Source organism: Saccopteryx leptura, chromosome 3, assembly GCF_036850995.1.
Source record: "Saccopteryx leptura isolate mSacLep1 chromosome 3, mSacLep1_pri_phased_curated, whole genome shotgun sequence".
Taxonomy (NCBI): Eukaryota; Metazoa; Chordata; class Mammalia; order Chiroptera; family Emballonuridae; genus Saccopteryx; species Saccopteryx leptura.
Genome location: NC_089505.1, coordinates 104,977,688 through 105,005,454, shown reverse-complemented (window position 1 = coordinate 105,005,454; position 27,767 = coordinate 104,977,688). Strand labels below are relative to the sequence as shown.

Sequence of the window (27,767 nt, the reverse complement as noted above, 5' to 3'; positions counted from 1 at the left end):
CACTTACGTCAAACCAATCACTCACACTCTTATGATTTTTTTAAGTGTTATTTTCTTTTAAAGATTTTATTTCTTGATTTTAGAGAGAAAGAGAGAGAGAAGAGCGAGGGAGGAGTGGGAAGCATCAGTATGTAGTAGTTGCTTCTCATACGTGTCGGCGACCTCAGCATTCTAGGTCGATGCTCTATCCACTGCGCCACCACAGGCCAGGCACACGCTCATGGTTTTATTTTCATTCTTCAGGGACTAAAAGAAAACATCTACACACTTTGTAGTAAAACCTCACTTATCTGGCAATGTCTTGATTGCAATGTGTTTCCACATGGTTTAACATTTCTGATAATAATTCATCTTTCCGCTTGACCAGGCGGTGGCGCAGTGGATAGAACATCGGACTGGGATGCGAAGGACCCAGGTTCGAGATCCCGAGGTCCCCAGCTTGAGTGTGGACTGGTTTGAGCGAAGCTCACCAGCTTGGACCCAGGGTCACTGGCTCGAGCAAGGGGTTACTCGGTCTGCTGAAGGCCCATGGTCAAGGCACATATGAGAAAGCAATCAATGAATAACTAGGGTGTCTCCATTCCTCTCTGTCTGTCCTTATCTAACCCTCTCTCTGACTCTCTCTCTGTCTCTGTAAAAAACAAACAAACAAACAAAAAACACTCCTGCTCCTTGGGACAGCTCCTAACAGACTGAACTGGGGTTGGGTTGCATTTATCAGGGACTTGGCATGGTGTTGGGGCCAACTTGGACTTGGTGAACTTGTTAAGGACACTACTCTTTTATGGATTCTTGCTATATTGGCCAAGAGTTTGCTTAAAGGCTTTAATCACTGTAAAAAAAAAAATAGAAGACTGGATAAAGAAGATGTGGCACATATACACCATGGTATACTATTCAGTCATAAGAAATGATGACATCGGATCACTTACAACAAAATGGTGGGATCTTGTTAACATTATACGGAGTGAAATAAGTAAATCAGAAAAAAACAAGCACTGCAGGATTCCACACATTGGTGGGACATAAAAATGAGACTAAGAGACATGGACAAGAGTGTGGTGGTTACGGGGGCAGGGGGAGGAAAGGAGGGAGAGGAGGAGGGGGAGGGGCACAAAGAAAACTAGATAGAAGGTGACGGAGGACAATCTGACTTTGAGTGATGGGTATGCAACAGAATTAAATGACAAGATAACCTGGACATGTTTTCTTTGAATATATGTACCCTGATTTATTGATGTCACCCCATTAAAATTAATAAAAATTTATTTATAAAAAAAATTCATCTTTCCATGTACTGAAACATTTACATTTTAATTATTTTGCATGGAAACCTTTACAATTTTTATTATATACTTTCTTGCCTTTTTTTTTTTACAAAGACAGAGAGAGTCAGAGAGAGGGATAGACAGACAGGAACGAAGACATGAGAAGCATCAATCATTAGTTTTTCGTTGCACGTTGTGACTTCTTAGTTGTTCATTGATTGCTTTCTCATATGTGCCTTGACCGTGGGCCTTCAGCAGACTGAGTAACCCCTTGCTGGAGCCAGCGACCCTGGGTCCAAGCTGGTGAGCTTTTTGCTCAAGCCAGATGAGCCCGCGCTCAAGCTGGCGACCTCGGGGTCTCGAACCTGGGTCCTTCCACATTCCAGTCCAACGCTCTATCTACTGCGCCACCACCTGATCAGGCTGCTTTCTTAATCTGAGTATATTTAATTTATCCTGACAAATCTAGATTTATAAACAGAAAGAATTAGGTAAAACAAATAAATTCCATGAATCAGAACAGATAAAAAAAAAAAGAAATTTACATACAGACAACACCAAGAAAGAAATGTTCATTATCCTGTAATGACCTCTACTGAAAGAAATCACTCCTCAGAGGATAGATACACAGGAAAAACAGCAGAAACACAAGAATCTGATTTTTTTTTCCGTATTTTTCTGAAGTTGGAAATGGGGAGGCAGTCAGATTCCCGCATGCGCCCGACCGGGATCCACCCGGCACACCCACCAGGGGGCGATGCTCTGCCCATCTGGGCCATTGCTCTGTTGCAACCAGAGCCATTCTAGCACCTGAGGCAGAGGCCATAGAGCCATCTTCGGCACCCAGGCCAACTTTGCTCCAATGGAGCCTTGGCTGCGGGAGGGGAAGAGAGAGAGAGGAAGGAGGGGGGGTGGAGAAGCAAATGGGCGCTTCTCCTATGTGCCCTGGCTGGGAATTGAACCCGGGTCCCCCGCACGCCAGGCCGACCGGCCAGGGCCGAATCTGCTTTATTTTTAATGTAAACTCTGTGCCCTGTTGCAAGTCCCCGCTACTCATGGGTGCTCTACACCAGTCAATGCAAGAATGGCAGATGGCAGACCAAATCTAACAACACAGGGAATGTGACAAAATATTTTGCTCACAGTTGTATTAAAAGTATCATTATACATGTGTATTCACACCTCCTCTCAAAGAATTAATCCAACTCTGACTGGCATCATAGAAACATAGCCCATGCTTTCACCATGTGTTATTTTGCCACTTGCATTTGGTTTTAATCCAGTACTAATATTGTAGAGCCAAATGATTTATGTATTCAGCACTCCTAGCCCTGGCAATCTGTACTGCATGTGGAAAAGTAGGTATGAGCGTGGAAACTGGCAGTTAGAAACAGAGGCAGAAAGTTTCATCATTTGTAAAATGTGGAAGATATTAACTCTATAGGAGAACTGAAGAAGGTATATTCAATGGCTATAAAAATACTTTATAAACCCTAAATATGAATAACTTTTAATGTTATACCTAAGTCTTTGTATTTTTGTTGTTGTTATTGGTTAATATTTCAGAAGCATGTGGGATAAAAATTATGTACATATAGGTACGCAATTCAAGGGAAAGATATAACCTGGAAGCCCTGGGGAGAGGAAAATTTCTTTCCTCTTCTCAATTAGACCACAACTGAAAATTATGGTAGTGACTGTGGTTGTTGAAATATAATTCACACACCATATAATACACCAATCAACCTAGAGTGCATAATTCAATGTTTTTTAGTTTATTCACAGTGTTGTACGTAATGAATATTTCTAAGATGTTCTGGATCTTCAGTTTTATGAATTATTTGTTAACTATTACAAGGTTTTGGTGTATATATAAAGAATACTTAACCTGAAATTTTCAATTATTTCTCATTTCTGAAGAGTGCTGACTGTGATAATTTTATGAACCCATTAATTTCGGTATTATATTGCTCCTCTCTAACAACAGAAACTTAGCTATATATTAGAGCAGTAAAGAATAAAACTCGCCCTGGCTGGGTGGCTCAGTTGTTTAGAGCATTGTCCTGACACACCAAGGTTGCGGGTTTGATCCCTGGTCAGGGCACATACATGAATCAACCAGTGAATGCATAAAAAGTGGACCAACAAATTGATGTTTCTCTCTCTCTCTCTCCTTTTCTCTCTTTAACATCAATAAACAAAAACAAATTTTTTTTGAAAGAGTAAAACTCAAAATCATCACATTGAGTGAAAGGACACTAAATTCCAGTTCTAGCTCTGTAACTTACTAGCACAACATCTGACCACACAGTACAGGTACAACGGTATGCCATGGCTCAGTGGTTCTGTTACTAGATGGACTCCACATGGATCATCTGTGGATCTTAAAAACACCCCCCCCCCCACTCCAGCTGAAGCTCAGGTCTACCACAGACAGACGAGAGATCTAAGAGTGAGGCTTGGACATTTGTTTTAAAGCTCCAAAGACGACAGGGATGTATTCTGCCGGCAAAAATCACAGCAACTACTCACCCAACGGATGAACTTCCTGGTTGTGTGACTCTAGCAGGTTATGTAACTTTATTTGTGCTCTAGTTTTCTTATGAGTAAAACAAAAATTTCTAAATCCTTTTCAATGGTTTGAAAAGCAAAAAGGGCAACCAAAATATAAGTTGAAAAATCCTTGTCATCATTCTTAGTTACCCTTGTGACTTACCACTCTATTGTATAAACTGGGATCTGAACCAGTTTTAGTTCTTTAGCTGGTGAGGCAGATGCTCTGAGTACCAGATATAACGACACTCTATCTACTGCCTTCTGAACTCTCATTTATTAGCCACCTTTTCTTTTTTAAAAGTGGCATAACAACCTGAATGTGGCTTATTACTTCATGACAGTAATGCACCCAAATCCTTGAGACTAAACTTAGAAAAATCCAGACAGACCTTCTGCCAGTGTATACAGTCATGACACTTATTTATTCTCTCCCTACTTGATTTACACAATACTTGGAGACTCCAATAATAGAACTGGTTTTTCTGTTTATAATTGCTACATGACAAATGCTCTAAACTTTTTAAATGATTACTCTAGTGAGGCAGAACTTTTTTCCTCTTTTCTATTTGAAAAAATAACCACTTGGAAACATTCAGGAGGGCTTCAGTTCAGTGTACTGCATTACGTTTTCATGCTGCAGTACAGAGTCTAAATTCTAATTCTAGTTGTGCCTAGCCTACGACCACTTAATAGTGTAACCCTGATCTAGTTACTGTTCTGTTCTCCTTTCTTCAGATGATTCCACTGACTTAGACAATTAATGAGGTCCGTTTCATTTTACCAATGACATTCTTTAATTTGGCTCTCTTATACATAACTGTACTTCCTTTATTTCTCCCTAAAGATTGAGAGTCATAGTAAATCACCAAAATTCAATACAAACCTCCATCAAGGCTCCGGGATGCCCGTTTGCTTGCTGTACGTTCAAAGTGTGGGGCAGGCCTGTCAATCAGAGCACTAGCTTGCCTGGTCTGAGCCTGGGTTCGGCCACTGTATCGAAATTTGGATCCCAGTGCAAGAAATTTGCTTTTAGGAATGGTGTCTGTAGACGTCAGTCTGGGGGGAAAAAACCATAACCATCATATAGTATATATTTTATCTCACTCTAATAAGACTGAGATTGAATTTAAAAATCTAGGTTTATTTTTAAAGTTTCAAAATTCTCAGTTTCCTTCTAGTTACTAAGACAGATTTCAAATCAAGCATTTCTCAAAACAACATGTATATTTCTCAAAACAACACATACAATTTACTTGTGGCCTATATTAATAATACTCTATCTGTATAGATAGGACCTGATGGAGTTCAAAGTGCTTTTATAACATTGTAAGATTTTCACTCATCCCCATAATACTGTCACCATTTTACAAGAAATTAAACCTCAAAAAAGAAGTTATTTGCTTACGGCTACATAGCTGTTAAGAGGTTGGGCAGTAACAGAGTCCAAGCCCAGAGCTCTTTTTCCACTCTGTTATACTTTGAAATGAGAACTGAAATGTTATTATCCCTGATTTTTCTTCCTGTTCTCTGTGCAACAGCGCTAAGTATGATATGAAAATACAAATACAAGGGAAAAAATTCATGATTCTCTCTTGAGAGCCATTCATACAGAATCGTTTATTTATAAATGATGTGACATGAGGTCTTGGATAATTTTGTCCAAACTCGATTAATGCCTGGTAACCTACAGGTTACTTGTATTTTCACCACAGTTAGGAACCCTGTCTTCTTTTTAGGTAGTACTCCGTGCTCTCTTTGTCACGGTGTTTACTACCCTGAATTGAAACAATTTATGGTGCTGGTCTCCACTATAAGACTGTGAGTTCTAGAAGGTTGACTTATTCATCTTTGTGTTTTCACTTCTGGCATAGTGCCTGGCATGAATGTGGCACTCCATAAATGTTTGCTGAATAAATACATAAATTACTACATCAAACACTATAAAAAAGGTATTTTTTTCCCTGGGGATAGTTCATTTTAATTCAGCAAATACTGACTTTCTTTTATATAATGGAGCATTACATGTTAATACAAGCTCTTATTTTGATACAATGGATTTAAATATGCTATCCTTCAAGTAAATACACTGGCCGCAACTGAATTCTAGACCATAGACATTAAACATTCAAAATAATTTTTTTTCACTTTTCCTTATCCTTTTTAAAAATTCTGTTTTCTTGGTTTGGTTTTAAAGAAGGTGATGAAAGCATTAAGAAGTATCTTTTTTATTTTTTTTGTATTTTTCCAAAGCGAGAAGGGGGGAGAGGGGAGGGGGGAGTCAGACAACAGAGCCCCGCATGGCCCAACCAAGGTCCACCAGGCATGCCCACCAGGGGGTGATGCTCGGCCCTTCTGAGGATTACTCCACTGCAATCGAAGCCATTCTAGCGCCTGAGGCAGAGGCCATGGAGCCATCCTCAGCGCCTGGGCCAACTTTGCTCCAATGGAGCCCCAGCTGCAGGAGGGGAAGAGAGAGGTAGAGAGAAAGGAGAGGGGGAAGGGTGGAGAAGCAGATGGGCGCTTCTCCTGTGTGTCCTGGCAGAGAATGAGCCCGGGACTTCCACATGCCGGGCAGACACTCTACTGGTAAGCCAACCGGCCAGGGCTAAAAATATCTTAATGCCAATAATTAAGATTGTTTAATTGGGTATAAAATGTACCCTCATGTTTTATTTTAAAATGAGAACTGAAATGTTACTCTCCATGACTTTTCTCCCTGTCCACTGTGCTATAGTGCTAAGTATGATATAAAAATACAAAGAGAAGGAAAAGATATTATGATTCTCTTTCTTGAAAGCCATTCATACAGTCAGGTTTATGAACAATACAATATGAGGTCTTAGATTTGCTTCAAAATACTCTGGAAACTAGTGGGAAGAACTGGGTGGGATGATAATTATTGAAGCTGGATGATAGGTATAAGGTGAGTTATTATATTATTCTCTTTACTGTTATTATGCATGCAGTTTTCCATAAAGAGAAATATTCTTTAAAAGGCAAGCTGACAGTAACAAACTGGCTCTCCTTTCAACACAAGAAATTATTTCTCTACAGTCTGTATTCTCTGCCAGACTGTATGCTCCATCGGGAGAGGGGTGAGAACTATCCTGTGGCATATTCTCAGTGCCTAGCACAGAACCAACACAAAAGGTAAGTGCAGCAAGTACAGGGGGGTAATGATATGGCCTCTCGAAAACCAAAGGAGATAAAACTTTCTTCTGTCTTCTGATTATATCATACAATTGGGCCTCAAAGATGGTTTTCTGTGCTCCCTCTCTGGGGTTGATAAGAGCCAAGATAATGATCAACTTCATACCTTTAACCTGCCAGGTAAAAGCCCACAGGAAGTAGTTAGCACTGCTTAGGGAAATTGCTGTCAGGGTACCTCCTCCTGATAGGGGTGATTCAGCTTCAGGATGGGCAATCCCAGAACCCCTAGTAAACACAGGTTCCTACTCCTCACTTCTCTCCTCCTCCTATCATGCACAGAAAAGTGCTCTGGGCATGGAGAGGCATGTGTTCCAATCCAGAGAACTGGATTCATTTTGTCTTGCTTAAGATTATCTTACCTAAGCTACATAAAAGAATGCCAACCATACAAAGAAGGGAATTTTAATAGCAGGCTTAAAATAGAAACATGCATAAATAATTTATCCTAGACAAATACTTAAGTGAGAACAATACCTGAAAAATGTGTGATGCTCTACACAGACTTTCCATAATTTCTTAGCTGCTCGGTAACTGGGAAGTTTGAATCCGATGGTACTTTCATACTGTTCTTGCTATAAAAACACAAATACACACAGAACATAAAGGATTATTTGACTACAGTGATACAGGACCAGCAAAACATGGTGCTACAGAAAAGGTCATCAGGACTAAAAAAGAACATTCCTAGTCTAAGGACATAAAATATTTGAAATTTTTTCCTACTTACAAAAAGAAATCAAATGTAGCTTTTTCCACAAGGAAGCGAGGGAATGCATCTTATGTTATTTATGCACCTCGTTTTGTTCAGAAACACACACAGACTGCAGTTTCCTGAGGCATAATTAAGTTACCTTTTGATTGTCCAGACCACTGCTCGTCCTTAGTCACCATCCACACTTGGATACTAGACTATTCAATGCTCAGGGAATGCTATAGCAGATGATCCCGCCAATCAGTTAACATTATTATGGAATCTTTTTTTTTTAATTAATAAGACTAAAGATGAAAGATTTTGGCTCAAATCAATTCTTGAATTATTAATTGCCTTCACTTTCTTTTCTTTGATCGATCATTAATCTATCTTGATACCTCTTTGACTGAAGCAAACCTTATTAAGATGGAAAGAAAACTGACATTTATTTCTAGTGCCTATTATTGCCAATAAGGCTATGATTAGATAGTATTACACATGAAAAAACTGAGGTCAGACAAGTTACTTTTCAGTCTCACAGCTGTGAAGGGGCAGCACCAGAATCTCATGGTTTTCACTAAGCCATGCTACTTCTAAATCACCTACTATAGTCATAATACCACACTTCTCAAAATCCTACTGTAGTTCCTGATTGCTTTCTTAAAGTAAATACTCTGATTTTTGGTATATAGTATAGAGCTGACATTTAAAGAAACTAAGGACTTCAATTATCAAACTTATGAAAATTTGTGTGTATATATATGTACACAATATATATATATGTACACACAAACATATTTTCCCCCTGTCTTCCTATATTAAAATGTAGTATTGTGGAGGGACAAACTCTTGTATTCACTGTTCCTAGCCACTAGAATAGTGCCTGGCACAAAAAATGCCCTCAAAAAATATCTGTTAACTGAATGAGTCTTGGATTTAAACTCTTTGACAGAAGGCAGTGATTGCTCTGTGACAGGCACAGGTAAATAATTATGGTGCTAAATAAACGCTTCAATGATAATCCTTACGAGATATTTAAGGCCGCACATCCAGTATTTCCATGCTCAAATAATGAGCCATTTTCACCAGCAGATGGTGATATATACACAAAAAAGCCACTTTTCAGTATGATGCTTTCCTGCTTAGATCTTTCATCCCTAATTATTTGATCTTCAAATCAACCCTGGCCAAGAAGTTATTAGCAGCCTTGAGTCATAAAGAAGCTGAGACTTAGATTGCCCCAGGATCTTTTACTTAGTAGGTGGCAAAGCTAGAACTTTTTAAAATTTTTTGATTGGCTTTAGACAGACACAGAGAAGAAGGGGGAGATGGGGAGAGAGTACCACTCAGTCGTGTAGTCATTGGTTATTTCCCATTTGTGCCCTGACTGGGGATCAAACTTGCAAACTTGGTGTTTGGGGACAATGGTCCAACCAACTGAGCTAACCAGTCAGGGCCAACTAGAACTTTTTAAAAAATTTAATTCCAATTTAAGTAATTTTCTGCTATACAATGATGGCTCTTTAATATAAAAGTTAAATCTGGTCAGCATTAGCCTGACCAGGCGGTGGTGCAGTGGATAGAGCATCGGACTGGGATGCGGAGGACCCAGGTTCGAGACCCCAAGGTCGCCAGCTTGAGCTCAGGCTTATCTGGTTTGAGCAAAGCTCACCAGCTTGGACCCAAGGTCGCTGGCTCAAGCAAGGGGTTGCTCGGTCTGCTGAAGGCCCATGGTTAAGGCACATATGAGAAAGCAATCAATGAACAACTAAGGTGTTGCAACGAAAAACTGATGATTGATGCTTCTCATCTCTCTCCGTTCCTGTCTGTCTGTCCCTGTCTATCCCTCTCTCTGAGTCTCTGTAAAAAAAAAAAAAAAAAAAAAAATCTGGTCAGCATTAGTATATCCTAAAACTTGTCCACCAACTAATAGCTGAATTATCTGACACAAAGTTAAACAACTCAATTAAAAATATAGAACTTGACCCTAGAATGTATTCCCAGTAACTACTAGAAGCTACACATACAAAACATTTTAATTATATGAGTAAGAGATTGGTGCTACAATACTTGAGTAACTTCGCCCCACAATTAAAAAATCTCATGCTACCAAATTTAAAACTATTTTCCATCAAGATTTTACCTGGACTAAACAAGAAACAAGATTAACAATCCAAGTTTCACTTCTGACCATGGTATATTTACCTACACAAAGAGAAATGCCTAGAAAACCAGTCTTAAGGAGGAAAAGAAATATTATGGGACTGATTTAGAAAACAAAATATCAGCTCTGCATAGTTAGCTAGAAAGAGACCTCTTAGATGACATAACAAGAAAAATAGAAACAAAGAGATATTTTAGTCATGGTCTGTGTTTGATTCAGGAGGAAAGGAACACAAATTCTATACCTCTCCAGGCCGAATCTTGATGAAAAAGCTGCTACGTTTGTAAGAAATCTTCAGCACTTTAGGCCAAGGAAAGCGGTTAATCCTCAGCTTATCTTTATAAACCAGAAGGCCACTAGAGCAGACACCTAGGATGATATCTACTCCCTCCAAGTCCTAAAAGAGAAAAGTGTTAGCATTTTAGACTTGAGCAAAGTGCTCAACACACTGTCGACTATTACTAGATAATCTGAAGATATTAACAACCCAAAACAATTACAGAGCATACAATGAAAAATAAAGCTTAACCTAACAATCATAACCCGTGGGACTATTCAGTCTGTGTAAAAATGTCATTACCACATTAAAAAAAAAAATCAATGTTATTACCTAGCATAAATATCTTTAAAATGTCCAAATCAGACACAGTTCATTCTATTTCTGTAATCTGTTCCAAGAAAATAATTCAAATAAGAGAAAATGCTTTATATACAAAAATGTTCAGAGGAAAAAAACACATATAACCTAAGTATGCAAGCACTAGGGTTAAATTATTGTCCATCCTTTGGTGAAATACAATGTGGGCCTTAAAATAGTTACAAAGAATTTGGGAGATAAATGGGAAAATAATTATGCTGTAATGTTAAACCAAATAAAGCAGGTTAAAGCTGCATCCACAATTTGATCCCAACAATATACAAAATATACATAGAAGAAAGATGAATATATCAAAATATTAGCAACAGCATTTTTAGATGGTTCGATTATAAGTGATTTTTCATTTTAGTTTTCTATACTTTCCAATTAAAATAAACAGGTATTATATTTTTAAAAACATTTAAATATCACAAGACTAATATATGTATGTAAAAAATTCAAACAATACAGAAGTGTGTAAACTAAATGTAAAATTCTATCCTTTTCAGTTTTATTGTCCAGGATTATCATCCTATTTTCTGGGATCATATACATATGTTCTAATAAGGCATACATACATACATACCTACATACATACCACTAATAATTATTATAGCATATAATAATAATATATTAGGTAAGTATCACCTTTATAATCAGGATAACAACTAAATAAACTATAATTCAGTCCTTGAGGGTAAAAACTGTATTTTAATCATTTCCATATCACCCCAAATACTGTTATTGACAACAAGCTCCATAAATGCTTACATTAAGTGTGTTACCTGCCTATATTAGTAGTCATGATGCTTAATAACAAATATCAGTAAATTCTTCGCTTCTGAGTTACAACAATTTTGACTCATTTAGGTCGAAAATCAAAGAATTTCAAGGTATTTTAGTAACAAAATACATTAGGCTTAAACCTTCTACCATTAACATCAATTATTTCATTTTATTAGTGACTCAGAGAGAACATCCGCTTTTCTCTTGTCCAAGAAATGTAGACATGAACATATCTTACACAGCAAAGGAATCAACTACTGTCAGAAGCCACCACCACTACCTCTCCACGCCCCATTGAGATGTCACTGCGCTTGTACCTCATCTGCCCTCACAATATTCCTCCTATAAAACTGAATCTCTGCCTCCAAAAAGGCTTTCCTTAATAATCCAAAAAGAGACACTAATTTAGTATGTATATGAAAATTCTAGTGAACACTGATGTTCTCATTTTGGCCTCTGAGTTCTAAAATACTCAAACTTACCACTATCATAATCAGCAAACAATTACTACAGTAGCTATGGTAGCTGCATATCCTATATATATATGTTTAAATTAGAGGACCACAGACTTCCTGGAGGCCAGGGCTTAGGGCTATGTATATTACTAAACATGATGCACAATTAAAATTCTTTTTCTTTAAAAAAATGATGCAGTGATCATTCTTCCAAAACTCACGATAAGTAAAAGGAGTTAAATTTATTCCTACATAATCTCAGTGTGAGAGAACCCTGCAATTCTTATAATAATTATTATGTTAAGCATATTAAGTTATAAGTATTACCCCTAAGTCAAAAAAAGAACACTAAGATACAATATAGTCATATTTACATGCCCCTTTTCTTAGAGAAAATTTTAAAAATTAAATGTTAATCATCTATGTCTGCAAAGAAAATAAATTTCACCTGAGTTCATCTCTGCAGATGATTACTTATTTATTTTTAATTAACTAATTTTAAAATTTTATTTAGAAAATTAAATTTAATGGGGTGACACTGATAAGAGTATATACATTTCAGATAAACATCTCTATAGTATTTAAACTGTTAATTAGGCCCTGGCCGGTTGGCTCAGTGGTAGAGCGTCGGCCTGGCGTGCGGAAGTCCCAGGTTCAATTCCCGGCCAGGGCACACAGGAGAGGCGCCCATCTGCTTCTCCACCCCTCCCCCTCTCCTTCCTCTCTGTCTCTCTCTTCCCCTCCCACAGCCGAGGCTCCATTGGAGCAAAAGATGGCCCGAGCGGTGGGGATGGCTCCTTGGCCTCTGCCCCAGGCTCTAGAATGGCTCTGGTCGCGACAGAGCGACGCCCCAGATGGGCAGAGCATCGCCCCCTGGTGGGCGTGCCGGGTGGATCCCAGTCGGGCGCATGCGGGAGTCTGTCTGACTGCCTCCCCGTTTCCAGCTTCAGAAAAATACAAAAACAAACAAACAAACAAAAAAACCTGTTAATTATGTTGTGTACCCACCACCCAAAGTCAAATCATTTTTCCGTCACCATGTATTGTCCCTTCTTCCCACCTCCTCCCCCTGATAACCACTTCACTTTTATCTATGACCATGAGTCTCATTTTTATATCTCACCTATGTGTGGAATCAATATAGTTCTTAGCTTTTTCTAATTTACTTATTTCACTCAGTATATTTTCAAGGTCCATTCATGCTACCATAAATGGCAATATATCATCATTTCTTATGGCTGAGTAGTATTCCATTGTATACATGTACTGCATCTTCTTTATTCAATCCTCTATCAAAGGACATTTTGGTTCTTTCCATGTCTTGGTTACTGTGAATAATGCCGCAATAAACATGGGGTGTATCTGCCCTTATGTACCAAGGTTTTCAAGTTTTTTGGAGTAGATGTTAAATAGAGGGGATTGCTGGGTCATAAGGTAGTTCTATTCTTAATTTTTTTGAGGAACCACCATACTTTCTTCCATAATGGCTGTATCAGTTTACATTCCCACCAGCAGTGGATGAGGGTTCCTTTTTCTCCACAGCCTCTCCAACTTATTACCTGTCTTGTTGATGATAGCTAATCTAACAGGTATAAGGTGGTATCTCATTGTAGTTTTCATTTGCATTTATCTAATAGCTAGCAAAGTTGAGCATATTTTCATATATCTATTGGCCATTTGTATGTCTTCTTGGGAGAAGTGTCTGTTCAGGTCCTCTCCCCATTTTTAATTGGATGTTTGCTTGTTTTTGTTGAACTTTTTAAGTTCTTTATATATTATGGATATTAACCCCTTATTGGAGCTATTTTTTGTAAATATCATCTCTCATTTGGTTAGCTCCTTTTTTGTTTGTTGCTGGTTTCTTTTGCTGTGCAGAAGCTTTTAGGTAGTTTGATATAGTCCCATTCATTTGTTGCCTTAACTTCCCTTGTCTTTGGGGTCGAATTCATAAAATGTTCTCTATGGCAAGGCCCTAAATTTAGTACCTATGTTTTCTTCTACGTAATTTACTGTTTCAGATCTTATACTTATGTCTTTGGTCCATTTTTTATTAATTTTTGTACAGAGGGACAAACTACAGTCAAGTTTCATTATTTTGCATGTGGCTTTCAAATTTTCCCAGCACCATTTATTGAAAAGGCTTTCTTTTCTCCATTGTGTGTTTTTGGCTCCTTTGTCAAAGATGAAATAAATGAACTTCTCATCATCCCTTGAGCCCTTTCCCTCACAAACTCCTCAACCTCCCAGCCATTTTAGTAACTGAAGACGAGAGAAGTCAAGCAACTTTCCTTAAGTTTCATTCTCAGGATATATTAGACAGAACTAGGATTAAAGGTCAAGTTTCCAATGTCATAACCCAGTGGTTCTCAAATGAGCCACTATATTTCATGCCATGTGCACTGGAATCACCTGGACAGCTTGGTTAGGCAGATTGCTAGGCTCTACTCACAACATTTCTGATTCAGTAATTCTGGGATGAAGTCCGAAATATGCATTTCTAACAAGTTCATAAATGATGCTAAATGCTGGTTCAGAGTCCACACTTTGAGAACAATGGTTCTCAGATTCAAGGATAGATGAGAATCATTTGGAATGTTCATTAAATCTGGAAATTTAGCCTCTCCTCCAAAATAATTCAGTAAATCTGGGAGGAGTTTGGGAATCTGAATATTTAATAAATGTTCCAAATGATTCTGACACAAGTGACGTTGCTCCAAATGATTCTGATATAAATGTGTCTGCATTTTAGAAAAAACAATTTCTTTTGTTCTAGATGCTATATCTTTTGATCCATACAGTGGCTTGCATGGGAAACTTGAATTCTGATGGTAGAATTGCAAGGGGGCAATTCAATTTATATACTTGATATATTTGATTGAGTCAATTGATAAACTGACAATTCTAACAAGAATTCCAATCTCTTTAGAATGTTTTATAATAATACCCCAGACAAAGGTTGGTGAGAAGTATTATATATTACAGGCCTGACAGATGCATTTTAATAAAAGCCAAAGTTACCATTACCTTTGCTTTATGAAGGTCAACACCATACATAGACAACTTTTTGGCATTCTCAAGAAATTCCAGGTCAGCTTGAGCTGGAGTCATAGACCTTTGATAGAATACAAATTTAAAACTCTTTCAGTGTCACCGTGAAAACATTTATAATAACATTTGTATAATAGTTGTATTTTATATAAACATACAAACACACATACACACACACACATACACATATCCCAATACATACATTGATACTGTTCATAATCCTAAAAGTAGAATATCAATAAAAATGACTCTTGAAATATGTATTTTTTTAAGGAATTTATTTATTCAATTTTTAGAGAGGGGGGAGAGAAGAGAGAGAGAGAGAGAGAGGGGAGGAGTAGGAAGCAACAACTCCCATATGTGCCATGACCAGGCAAGCCCAGGGTTTCGAACCGGCGACCTCAGTGTTCCAGGTGGATGCTTTATCCCACTGCACCACCACAGGTCAGGCTGAAATATATCTTAAAATAAGATCTTCGAGAAACAAGAAGTCCACCAAAAAGCTATCAGAAAATAAGTTAAAAAAAAATCCTAAACAATGTCCTTAAAGTGACCTCATTCTCCATCAGTTCTGCCCCTCCGTTCCCTCTACCTTTTTCTCAGACGTACATAAACTCCTCCCGCTAACTTTTCTTGCTAAGGGGATGACAAAATTAAGTACTCTGAGAGTATAGTATAACCTACACTATCCTCTTAGTTGCCTTTTCTCTACACACCCCTGAACTGAGTTATGATGAAAATGAAACAGGAGGGCAGCTGAAATGACTTAACTGGAGGGCCTTCAAGGGGGCAGGCTTGATGAAAAGAAAATTTCTGGGAACAGATGGTGTTCCTGCCCACTGAGCTAAACAAAATAAATTGGTTAACAGAAGCATGTAGATAATGGGGCTGCTTTCTCTGTTAAGATGTCTTCAATACTAGGCATATAATGAATTTGGTTTGTTTGAAAACAATCCATCTCACTGAACACTCACTGTGATGGTCTTCCCTTCTCCTTTCTAACTTTTATCTCTTTTGAAAAGTGCTGGGCAGTTATGCTGGGCTCTGAAGAGAAAGGTATCACTCCTAGTGCTGCACAATTCAGACTAATCAAATATAACTTCATAGTAACAATCATGCACCCACAGCTCCAAAGAAAAACCATGGAAATGCCCGTTTCCCATAAGACTGCTTTAGGCTACACAAAGCAGCGTGGCCTACTCATTTAACAGGAGGAAAAGGTCTCTTCCAAACGCATGTCTTTTCTTATTAAAAAGAACAAAGAGTTTCTTGGAACCAAAAAAGAAAAAAAAGACTCTCAGGAGAGAGGCAGCAGTCTCCGTGAATAAACTTTTCACAAGTCTAAACTATCATAACTAAATTCTATTCATGAATAGATCTGAAATTGAACACAAAAATTTTTTTAAAAAAGGAAAAATTAAGACATTTACAAGTCTGTATACTCAAGTCATTAAAAACACTGCAGGCCCTGGCCAGTTGGCTCAGCGGTAGTGCATCGGCCTGGCGTGCGGGGGACCCGGGTTCGATTCCCGGCCAGGGCACACAGGAGAGGCGCCCATTTGCTTCTCCACCCCTCCCCCTCCTTCCTCTCTGTCTCTCTCTTCCCCTCCCGCAGCCAAGGCTCCATTGGAGCAAGGATAGCCCGGGCGCTGGGGATGGCTCCTTGGCCTCTGCCCCAGGCACTAGAGTGGCTCTGGTCGCGGCAGAGCGACAACCTGGAGGGGCAGAGCATCGCCCCTGGTGGGCGTGCTGGGTGGATCCCAGTCGGACGCATGTGGGAGTCTGTCTGACTGTCTCTCCCCGTTTCCGGCTTCAAAAAAATACAAAAAAAACCCAAAAACATTGCAGGGCCCTGGCCGGTTTGCTCAGTGGATAGAGCCCAGACTGTGTACGTCCCAGGTTCAATCCCCAGTCAGGGCACACAAGAGAAGTGACCATCTTCTCTTCCCCTCCCTCCCTCTCCTTATTAGTTGAAAATAATATAGTTAAAATTTTTTTGAAACACCAACTTAAGTTACCTATAATAAGAAAATATAAAATAATGTTGAATATAAACTGCAATTGAAAATTGAAATTTTTAAAGTTACCTATAATACATGTAATTTTTTTTTCCAGAACCATGAGAGTAAATTGTCAACCTGATGACCAATCACTTCCAAATACGTTAGTGCGTGATTCCTACAAACAAGGACATTCTCCTACAATAGCCTCAATATAACAATCAAAACTAGGAAATATTAATACTACTGCCATCTAACCCCCAGACCCCATTCACGTTTAGCCAGTTTCAGAAATGTTATGCATCGCAAAAGAATCCAGTTTATTATCAATCACAAATTTCATTTAGTTCATGTCTCTTTAGTCTTCTTTGGTCTGGAACAGTTCCTTAGTCCTCGTTTCATAATCTCAACCTTTGGAAGATTATAGGCCAGTATTCTATAAAATGACCCCCAATCTGGGCCTGACTATGGTTTCTCCATGAGTTGATTCAGATTATGCATCTTTGACAGGAACGTCACAGAGGTGACCCTGTGTTCTCACTACATCCTATCAAGTGGCACATCACTTCCATTTGTCCCTTCATGTACGATGTTCATTCTGATTACTGATGTCTGCACTGATGTCTGCCAGGCTGCTCCTCTGTGAAATTTCTCTTTATTGCTTTGTAATATATAAGCCTTTTTTATGATAAATGTCATATATATTCATTGTATAAAATTTAGAAAATATCATTAAATGCACAGAAAATAAAATCTATCATCCCACCACCACAGACATCTGTGCATGTAAATATAACATATATTTTATAAATGTAATATTATACATTAAACTTTTTTTTTTCTACAGAGACAGAGAGAGAGATAGGAACAGAGAGAGATGAGAAGCATCAATCATTAGTTTTTCGTTGCAACACCTTAGTTGTTCACTGATTGCTTTCTCATATGTGCCTTGACTGTGGGCCTTTAGCAGACCAAGTAACCCCTTGCTCGAGCCAGCGACCTTGGGTCCAAGCTGGTGAGCTTTGCTCAAACCAGATGAGCCCGCGCTCAAGCTGGCAACCTTGGGGTCTCGAACCTGGGTCCTCCGCATCACAGTCTGATGCTCCATCCACTGTGCCACTGCCTGGTCAGGCTACATATTAAACTTAAAGTATTTTCAACTTAAAATTTTAAAGATCATGCCTTTTCCCAAGTTTTCCAAGACTCTTGAGAGTAATAACGAATTAGCTTGGAAGAGATTTAGATACCTCTAAACTGTTCAGAGTACTATCTTGATTTACTAAGTACCACCTAATAATTTACCACTTGAAAGTACTGCAGTTTACAAAAGTACCTAACCAGGGAGCTTTGGCATTGGTTAACTCCTGCTCATTAAAAAGGAAAGTTATAACAAGTTTCCCTGTATTTATTTTAAGCAAGTCGGGTCAGGAGATAGAGCCATTCAGTGAGTTCCAGTGTTATGTGCCAGCCTTTTAATAATGTTTGTCTCTTTCTCTTTCTCTCTTCTTAATGTTTAATTTATTGACTTTAGAGAGAGGAAGGGAGAGGGAGAGACAGGAACACCAATCTGTCCTGACCGGGGATCAAACCAGCAACCTTTGTGCTTTGGGACGATGCTCTAACTAACTGAGCTGAGCTATCTGATAGGGCTCTTTTTTTTTTCCTGTTGAATCTCTTAATTAAGGACTGTGGTTTCAAATAATTAAGGGGGACAACTGACAACTTGTCCTAATACTGATAAATGAAGCACAATTAATTGTAAAGCTTGATTTGCTAGTGTAAATTTAAAGTGTTAATTATAGCTTCAAAGTGTCTGGGCCAAAGACCACTACTAAGGGTTCCATATATATAGGCTGTCTTCTACTTATCTGAGGAGCAGGGTGATATCTGCTTATACATTTCAATGTATAGTAAAATGCTTCTGCCTAAGTAGAAGTTTCTTCGGATTGGTTAAAATGCCATGTTGTTGGACATAATTAAAACTTCCATTGGCTTTCTGTATGTGAGGATTGTCCATCATTCTAAAAAGGAGCAAGTAAATTCCAAGATGACAGGCCCCTACATTTTCTAGTCATGCAAATCTACATTGCTTAGTTTCTATCCACATACCTAATAGAACATCAACTGAACCATATCCATCTGTCCTCTGAGATCATTTTACCTTTCGGAGGTTAAATTCTGTTAAGTTCCAAAGAAAGGTTCTCTAAACCTAGACTCACCTTCACCACATAAAATAGGGACAAGAATTACTATTATCCTAGCAAACATCTGAACTCTCACTACATATTAATCATTATGAGTCCTATTATGATCAAATAACCATTCAAAGAATCATCAGGGATAGATTTAAGATATTGATCATAATCTGACACCACCTGCTGTTTGGCTCCACAGAAGAAGTAAAAATATTTTCTTTTACTGATTACCCAAAGATTATTGTACAAATAATAAAAATTATTTTTAAACTTTTAGAAAATAAAAAGAGCATTCTCCTATAATCCTGACATTCTAGCAAATCAAATTATTATTTTTTTTAGCAAATCAAATTATTTTAATTACTTCTTTCTACCACTTGTTTTGGTATGTGTGTGTAAATATGTATTTTTATATATATAAATTTCTAGAATCATAATCAGAATATAAATAGAAGTATTAAAAATGTATTAAGGATAACGCAACATCCTTAAGTCACAATCATCAATAAGGTGAAAATGGTATATTTAGTGGGTCCTAGATATTAGTGCATAGTTAGTTCTCTTAGGAAACAGTGTGACCCCATGAGAGTATGGTGAGTCTCATTAAGGCTATTGCTATGTAGGTTGTAGACTTAAAACCCTTATGGTTCTCATGACTGATGTACTATAACCTACAGGGGCAATAAGGCGGCCAGAATTGGGACCCCTTGAGATAAAGCTCTCTTACTTGAAGCATCTCAATCCATGCAATGCTATTGGAACCACTGCAAGGAAAACAAGATTGCTCAGTCTCTAGACAGAATATTTGTTATGACCATGAAAAGCCTACTAAGACTATGCTGGATTTCTCAGCAGTGTGACCCTCTGGAACATCGTAACCAAACTTGTGCTTATATAACTCAGGGTACTATCTCAAGGCCAAGATCAGACATTCCTAGTATGCTAAGGTAGCTTGCAATTCACTCAAATAACTATGATGTATGGTAGGAAGAAACACAAACTACTCTGGCACTTTGATATGAGCTAACATTTATTGAATTTCTTACTATGTGTAAGGCATTGTATTAAATTTTCCTACAAACCACCTCTGCTAATCCTATCAACCACCCTATTTCCTCTGAGGTAAAAAGTCTCTATCAGACATAAAAAAAAACTGAAGTTCAGAGAGATTAAATGAATGACTCTAAGTCCCAAGGCGAGGACCAAGCAGAGCCAAAAATGTAACTCAGCTCAGTATGACTATAAACCCCCTATACTCTGGTTTCTCTTCAGATCGCATAAATCTTTCGCCTTTTACTATAAACCCCTGCTCTTGATCAGTGGGTTATAATACATCCCAACATTACCAATTATTTCCATGAAAAAAAGGACTAACTTTAATAAAGACTTTTAAATTACCTCCAGGGGTTTCCATGGGCCCTCTGGAGTCTATCATGTACAGAGACTCCAAGTCAAGAAACCCTGCACTAAGGGTCTCGGGACACTTAATAGAACATACATTTAAAACTTGAAAAAATTTGGTAAAGTAATAATAATAATAACTGTCATTTATTGAGTACCTATGTGCCAGAGACACTGTGCTTAATGCTTTGCATATATTACTTAGTTTTCTCCTACAATCCAACACCCATTATTCTGATGAGAAAACTGAGATTCAGAGGACTTAAATGACTTACCCAAAGAATTGGGAGGGAACTGAGCTCCTGCTGACTCTTTCTATAGCACCAGTTCCCATTAAGGCAAACACTGAATCAATACCAGGTCAAGGGTTTAAATTTATTGCCAGAACAAACACAGAACAAACCCTGGAGACATATTTACCTGTATGACTTATGCAGTTCCATGACTTTCTCTTCAAGTTCCTTGGTCTGATTTGGGGCCAGTTTAAAATCACTAACATAATCCGCACCGTGGAGTTCTGGGTCATAATCGCCCAGCTCAGACTGGATGGTATACGAACCTAATAATGCTAAGGTTGCAAAGGAACAAGGCAGACGTCCTGCAACTATGTCCTGTCGAAGTTGAAGACATAAATAATATCTATAGCCAAAAGAGAAAAGATGTTACCATGTCAGCAACAACAACAATAACATAATACAGAGAGAGAGAGAAAGGAAAAACAGAGGAGAGACCAGAAAGGAAGAGAGAAAAAATAAGCATGATTAAATAAATATGAGATAATATCAATAATTGTTCAATCTAAGTAGTGGGTATAGGGTTGTTCCTTGTACTATTATTTGTTCTTTCCTGAGTGCTTAAATTATTTCTGTGTTTTGTTTTTTTTCCAAACTGTTAACTATGTTGGAGTCATAGTTAGAAAGAAGTTTAGATAGAAAAGAGGAAAAGCTGGGAAAAGTCTGAAGAAGCAGTGCACTAAGAACCATATATACACATATATTAGGTCATCTAACCGTCACAAAAAAACTCATGAGTGGGGAGTCATTGCAAGATTATAGATGAGGAGTTAGCCTTAAAAGGTAAGCTTGCTCAATTAGATAGTAATAAAGATTGTCTGGCTGTGAAATTGGGCCCTTTCTTTTCTATCACACTGCTTTGCCAAATGTGTACATACTGCCCTTCTTATTCAAAGATGACATTTTTTTATACATTTCTACTAGAATATGAACATTTTTGAGTGTGTTTTTCCTCAAAGATGGGCTTAAGTTGCATGCATCCTTCACACACTATCATCTTGTAAGATTGATTCCACCAGTGTGCTAACTATTGGGAATTCAGATTGGTGTTAAAATAGTTCAGCCCAACAAAATACCTGAATGTCCCTCCAAGTGTCAGATACTAGTTTCTGTTGGTGTAACATTCACACATCTATGATCCTGACCTCCTAGCTCTTGTTCTAACTGACTGAGTTGACCAGTTCAGGCTGTTTTACCAAACAGGAAAGCTACATGTGGTATGATTAAATAGAAAATTCTGCATTAATTAGAATCATATCCTTGCTTTGACCATAACAAGATGTTTAATAACGTGTATCAGCATTGGTTTCTACTATCTGTATTAGTCATGACAACATATATGTTTAAAACAAGAGCAATGCCAAGCAAGTCATGGAATCTTAATTAAGCAACTCTAAATTGTAGTAATGAACAAATATTTTTAGGGATTTGTTTTGTTGTGTACATAATACACCTCAATGGAGAAAGATGAGTAAGTAGCAACTCAGAGACAAATATTACCTCTGAAAGAAAAATAAGACAATTTTTTCAGGCAGAGATGTGGCATCTCAACTTTAAAAATGTACTAAGAATAACTAGACAAAGAAAAAAACTTAAAAACAGTATAAACATTTCCCAGTACCGAACAATCAGTCTTTTTACATCTTTTTTTTTGACAGCGACAGAGAGAGAGTCAGAGAACAGATAGGAACAGACAGACAGGAAAGGAAAGAGATGAAAAGCATCAGTTCTTCGTTGCAGCTCCTTAGTTATTCATTGATTGCTTTCTCATATGTGCCTTGACTGGGGCGGGGGCTATAGCACAGCGAGTGACCCCTTGCTCAAGCCAGCAACCTTGGGCTCAAGCCAGCAACCCTGGGCTTCAAGCCAGCAACATTTGGGCTCAAGCCAGCGACCCTGTGCTCAAGCTGGTGAGCCTGTGCTCAGTCTGGGTGAGCCAGCACTCAAGCCGGGGACCTCAGGGTTTTGAACCTGGGTCCTCCACGTCCCAGTCTGATGCTTTATCCACTGTGCCACTGCCTTGTCAGGCAGACTTTTAAGTCTTAGGCCATTCTCTTATTTGAGATGAAAACTGAAGCCCAGAAATGTATATTTGTCTAAAATCAGATAGTTGAACAGCAAAAACAGAACTAGAAACCAGTTTCTCAACACCAACAGTTCAATTTAACAGATATTTGCCAAGTACCTACAATGTATAAGGCTCCAAGCAAGATGCTATGTATAGAAATATGAATAGTAGTACTCTTTACAATATACTGCTTTTCCATTTTTTTGGTTAATATTTATATAGAATACAATAAAGGCCTCATTATAAAATAATCAGTAAGCTGTTTTTGAAGAGTATAAGATTTATTTTATAAATTAAATGGACTCAAAAATTACTAACTGAAGATACAGTTCATGAGGATCATGTACCTAATCATACACTTTAAAAGGAGATAGGGAGAAATAATAATAACATGGAGACTTTAGGTTTTTTAATCCCTATAATAACATGGTAGGATAGAAGTATTAAAAAAAAAAAATCACGGCCCTGGCCAGTGGCTCAACGCATAGAGCATCAGCCTGATATATGGACATCCTGGGTTCGATTCCCAGTCAGGGCACACAGGAGAAGTGACCATCTGCTTCTCTCCTTCTCCCTCTTCCCCTCCTGTAGCCAGTGGCCCAACTGGTTTGAGTGTGGCCCCAGGCACTGAGGATAGCTCCCTTGGAGAGCATCAGCCTCTTATGAAGTGATAAAATATCCCCCAATTTTTGTGAGCAGTATATTTGAGGCTTTTAGGCTCTCTCACTTGCAAGTCTGCCTTGAGGTGATCAGAAACTTTCTCTTAGGTTTAATAGCTCATCATTTTTCTTCAATTCTGAAGAGAAATTCCCAGAGTGCTGATAATTAGAATTACTTATTACATATTTAACTATTAACAAAGTGTTTACCTTGTTATATCTTCTGTTAACTGTGCTGGGTCAGGTGGATAAAACTTCACATTAAAAGTGAAATTCCAAGGGACACCTGTAAAAATAAAAACAAAAGAATTTTATGCTTATCCCTAAGTTTCTGGTTGATAAAAACATTCAACTTTTTCTTTTTTTCCTGAGGTTTTAATATTTTCATGCTTAGTAAATGAAACATTTTTATTTAAAAAAAATTTTAGATACCATTTAAGAGGTAGAGTTAGAGGATTTCATTTTCTTTTTTACCCAACTTAGTATAGTTTTTTACAAAAGACTAAAACTATATAGGCAAATAGCACAAAGGAAACCATCTAGATCAACATGTTTTCAGCAACAGTTTTCAAAATGTGATTCTATATACCACTATAGGTCCTCAGACGTCATTTGAATTACCCATGAATGTTCTCTTTTGGTGTTGGTATTATTTATTTGTGATACTCTCAATATAGGCATGCCTCATTTTATTGAATTTTGCTTTATCACACTGTGCAGATATTGTAGGTTTGTGTGTTTTTTTTAAACAAATGAGAGGTTTGTGGCAACCCTGTATTAACCAAGTCTATCGGCACCATTTTTCCAACAGGTTCAGATGACAGTTCACACTTTTTAGCAATAGTACTTTTAAATCAAGGTATATACATTGTTTTCTTAGACATAATGCTATTGCACACGTAACAGACTACAGTATAGTGTAAACATAACTTTTATATGTACTAGGAAACCAAAAACTTTGGGTGACTTGCTTTATTGAGGTATTTGCTTCACTGTGATGGTCTGAAACCAAATGGTCAATATCTCCAGGGTATACCTGTATTAATCTCAAATAACCAAAGGCATTCTTCCATTAAAGATTATTTTAGAAATAAGAAGGAAGAGTAATGAAGGTGGCCCTATGAAACTATAGCTCTAGTAAAAATAGTTTAAGTATGAAAGCTACAAAGATCAAATCTAAGACTCATCCAAGTATAATATTTTTATCTACAATTAAAATCAGAGATTGGGCTCAAGTTAAATGGAGAATTCCTTTCAATATTGCTTGTTAAGAGCTATCTCTAAGGGTTTTCCTAACATGAATGTTGGCTTCCTAGAGTTAAAAATAAGTATGATTGCTTATTATGCTAAGAGTTGCCATTGTGTTCAGTACTTACTACACTCTAGGTACTAAAGCTAGCCCTCTTATATATATACATTAACTCATTTAATCCTCACAGAAACCCAAGGAGGTAGTTATTACTGTTAATTCATGTTATATTTGAAGAAACAAAGGCTCAGGAAACAAATTCAGAGTTTTTTTACTCCAAACCCCATGCTCTTAACCATTGGACTCTATTACATCTATGTTTCAAACATTGTTCTGTTTTACAACCACAGGGTTCCATCACCAAATATCACATTTCTTGCTATTGGTTGGCAAGGATGATATGCAAACCAACATTTGAAGTAGTCTGAATGTCTAAACACACTGAATACTTAATATAGCATTCTCTTTGAAATAGTAGCTATTTTCCTTCAAAAGTAAAATCCAGGCACTATAATCAAGTCTCAAATCTAGCCAGTCTCAACCTCTACCATCAACCCACTAATAATGCTTTATCACTCAAAACCTTTAAATGGAACTTAGATCAGAAAAACAACTTGTTGCCCTGGCTGGTTGGCTCAGTGGTAGAGCATTATTGACTCAGTGTATAAATGTTCTGGGTTTGACTCCCAGTCAGGACACACAGGAGAAGTGACCATCTGCTTCTTTACCCCTCCTTCCCCATCCTCTTTCTCTCTCTCTCTCTCTCTCTCTGTCTCTCTCTTCCCTTTCTGCAGCCATGGCTCGATTGATTCGAGCATAGTGGCTCTGGGTGCTGAAGATGGCTCTGTGGAGCCTCTACCTCAGGTGCTAAAAATAGTGTGATTGCAAGCATGGCCCAAGATAGACAAAACATCCATCCCAGATGGGGCTGCTGAGTAGATCCCAGTTGGGGCACAAATGGGAGTCTGTCTCTCTGTCTCCCCTCCTCTCACTTGGAAAAGAAGAAGGAAAAAAACAACAAACTGTTGCTGTTTCTCAAAAAGGGGAGTGAGGAGGAGGCAGTATTTATAGTTTAAATACTGAAAATTAAAATACCATCTGTTGTTTTACTTTCTGATATGATAAAATAATATCAATCTAGTCATTGCTAATTAATTAATTAATTAATTTTTTTACAGAGACAGAGAGAGAGTCAGAGAGAGGGATAGATAGGGACAGACAGGAACAGAGAGAGATGAGAAGTATCAATCATTAGTTTTTCGTTGTGACACCTTAGTTGTTCATTGATTGCTCTCTCATATGTGCCTTGACCGGGGGGCTACAGCAGACTGAGTAACCCCTTGCTCAAGCCAGCAATCTTGGGTCCAAGCTGGTGAGCTTTGCTCAAACCAAATGAGCCCGCATTCAAGCTGGCGACCTCGGGGTGGTGACCTTGAGGTCTCGAACCTGGGTCCTCCGCATCCCAGTCCAACGCTCTATCCACTGCGCCACCACCTGGTCAGGCAGTCATTGTTAATTCATAACTTACCATACAAACTTTTTTTTTTTTTTTTTAAAAAGGTGACTTCTATAGTACCTATAGAAATGTTTGGCCAAAGCAAATCAATATGGAAAACGAGATAGCCAAAAGAATGTTTAATACATGTGAATCCAGCATTTAAGAACTTTAAACACAAATTTACCAGTAGTTATTTCATAACATATGTAAATGGAAATTTTTTAATTGTATAGGAAGAATAATAGTAAGGAAATCAAATTAGCAATAATTTACAAAGTGTGATTTTTTTTCTCTTTGAACTTCGTATTAAGTAACTGATATAAAAAGCTTGATAGTGGCCTGACCTGTGGTGGCGCAGTGGATAAAGCGTCGACCTGGAAATACTGAGGTCACCGGTTTGAAACCCTGGGCTTGCCTGGTCAAGGCACATATGGGAGTTGATGCTTCCAGCTCCTCCTCCCTGTCTCTCTCTCCTCTCTCTCTCTCTCTCTCTCTCCCTCTCTCCTCTCTAAAATGAATAAATAAAATAAAATAAATTTAAAAAAAAAGCTTGATAGTGGCCCTGGCAGGATGGCTCAGTGGTAGAGCGTCAACCTGGTGTGCAGGAGTCCCGGGTTCAATTCCCGGCCAGGGTACACAGGAGAAGCGCCCATCTGCTTTTCCACCCCTCCCCCTCTCCTTCCTCTCTGACTCTCTCTTCCCCTCTCACAGCCAAGGCTCCATTGAAGCAAAGTTGGCCTGGGCTCTGGGGACGGCTCCATGGCCTCTGCCTCAGGCGCTAGAATGGCTCTGGTCACAACAGAGCAACGCCCCAGATGGGCAGAGCATCGCACCCTGGTGGGCATGCCGGGTGGATCCCGGTCGGGCGCATGCGGGAGTCTGTCAGACTGCCTCCCCGTTTCCAACTTCAGAAAAATACAAAAAAAAAAAGCTTGATAGTAAGGGGGGGAAATAAAGTACTTTCATCTATTGCCAATGTGAGTGCAAACTGGTACAAAACTATGGAGACTAATTTGACAATATCTATCAAAAAGGAAAATGTATATATACCATTTCACCCAGAAATTCCATTTCTATAAGTGTATTTAAACATATACTTAATGTGGTCAAAACGAGTATGTATAAGAAATTTTTTATAGTAGCACGTATTTGGAAACAACCTGAATATATTTCTTTAGCAAAAGAAGATGCATCTCATGATATATTGTTAAGTGAAAAAAAAAAAATCAAGGCAAAGAACAGTGCAGATAGAAAGCAACTGTGAAAGTTGGGGTAGAAAAAAACTATATAGTAGAGGTATGATTATATGTGCCTAGACTATTCCTGCAAGAATATATAATAAACTACTTATAAAATTTGGGAAATTATAAGGGGACCTTCTGGGGAAAGAAAGTGAGAGGCTAGGAGAAAATGGATAGGAGGAAGACCTAATTTCACTACATACTATTTTATAACATTTGAACTTTGTATTTTGTACATGTACTACTTATTATATGTATATATGTTACACACATATAATTTTTAAAAGAATAATCTTGTCTCTTCTCACTGAAATGCAAATTCTCAAGCACAAGAATTTTTTTCTGTTT

At 38.0% G+C, this 27,767-nt stretch overlaps 1 protein-coding gene across 15 annotated transcripts in view; it reads right to left on the bottom strand.

Moving 5' to 3' along the window:
• EPB41 (erythrocyte membrane protein band 4.1) overlaps positions 1-27,767 on the bottom strand; it is a 169,028-nt gene that overhangs the window by 47,993 nt on the left and 93,268 nt on the right. For all 15 annotated transcript variants that reach the window (XM_066375649.1, XM_066375651.1, XM_066375637.1 and 12 more), the window contains exons 6-11: positions 23,642-23,717; positions 20,832-21,050; positions 14,792-14,879; positions 10,134-10,286; positions 7,509-7,606; positions 4,708-4,880 (exon numbers count right to left, since the gene is read on the bottom strand). In XM_066375649.1, the coding sequence (XP_066231746.1) occupies positions 4,708-4,880; positions 7,509-7,606; positions 10,134-10,286; positions 14,792-14,879; positions 20,832-21,050; positions 23,642-23,717 (807 nt within the window). The remainder of the gene's footprint in view (positions 1-4,707; positions 4,881-7,508; positions 7,607-10,133; positions 10,287-14,791; positions 14,880-20,831; positions 21,051-23,641; positions 23,718-27,767) is intronic.